The 1,128-nt window shown below is 37.1% G+C and overlaps 1 protein-coding gene across 1 annotated transcript in view; it reads right to left on the bottom strand.

Annotated features, from left to right (window-relative positions):
* Positions 1 to 25: 25 nt before the first annotated feature.
* Positions 26 to 1,128, bottom strand: part of LOC119585803 (growth hormone-inducible transmembrane protein-like) — an 8,379-nt gene continuing 7,276 nt past the window's right edge. The window contains exons 6-7 of the mRNA XM_037934525.1: positions 828 to 1,048; positions 26 to 571 (exon numbers count right to left, since the gene is read on the bottom strand). Of these exons, the coding sequence (XP_037790453.1) occupies positions 422 to 571; positions 828 to 1,048 (371 nt within the window). The 3' untranslated portion in view covers positions 26 to 421. The remainder of the gene's footprint in view (positions 572 to 827; positions 1,049 to 1,128) is intronic.

Genomic DNA, 1,128 nt, shown 5'->3' with positions numbered 1-1,128 from the left:
TTATCCAGTCTACTGAATCTGACTAAACAAATAATTACCTGGATGAGAGAAAAAAAAAAAATGCTTTACATACACCAACACTGCAATATCAACAAAAATCTACAAGCAGTAAAGATTCACTAAAGCTTTAATACATCATGATGATATAACCAGAAAATAATATAAATGTTCAAATAAAATTAATTTAATCAGCTTCTTTAAACATATGCTACTTATTGTGAAAAAAAAATGCTAACAAAATTTTCTGTTTAAATAAAATAGCTATAAACTTCAACAGCAGTGTCACCATGACCTTCATAGAACTTAATAATCATCATCATTACCATGATAATAAAACATAACACTTAAAAATACTACAATTTTAATGTAAGCCTTAATCCACAAGTCAGCTAAGAAGAAGGTTTGGAATCATGCTTGGCAATTACTTCCTTCTTCCTCCTCCCATGGCCAGAATTTGGACCATTCGCACAAAGATGTTGACCACATCCAGCACAATGTGGTGGGACATGTTGATGGGGTCATAGGGCATGACTCCCCACATGTTGGGGTGGGTCTCAGCTTTTCTGATGACCTGGCAGAAATAATTTGGTTATTTGAAATATACATGTTGCAGTAAAAAATATTCAGTATCACCTTAACAACAATGTTTCTGTGCTAACTAAGGGGACCATCACAAGGGATTTCTCTGCAAATCACACTCTCAATGTTAATGGTACAAGATTCATTTCTCCAACATGTTACAAAATATGCCAAGGTACCTTAACTTATGTCCATAATATGGAATAAAATATGCATGCACAAACTTTGCCTTTACTGTCCCAACTTACCTTCTGTGTATCATACAAGAGGAAGGCCGAGAAGAGTAAAAGACCACCATAAAGGGAGATGGAATAGAGAGAAAGACCGAGAGTCGAAGTTGGGGGTAAGAACGCTGAGCCCAGGGAAGCTACGAAGACGCCACCCAGGCCAATACCCAGTGGTCCTGCCCAGTTGAGGAACTTGTCACTGGGGGCACAGACAGCCACAGTACTCAAACCTCCTACAATACCTGTAAAATGATTTAAAGTTTGATGGTAACATAGAAAACTTTTCTCCTCCCGCATTAAAAAATCGAACAGCCTTAAAAAG

The sequence above is a fragment of the Penaeus monodon genome, chromosome 20 (assembly GCF_015228065.2).
Source record: "Penaeus monodon isolate SGIC_2016 chromosome 20, NSTDA_Pmon_1, whole genome shotgun sequence".
NCBI classification, from domain to species: domain Eukaryota; kingdom Metazoa; phylum Arthropoda; class Malacostraca; order Decapoda; family Penaeidae; genus Penaeus; species Penaeus monodon.
This window is presented reverse-complemented; position numbering and strand designations above follow the sequence as displayed.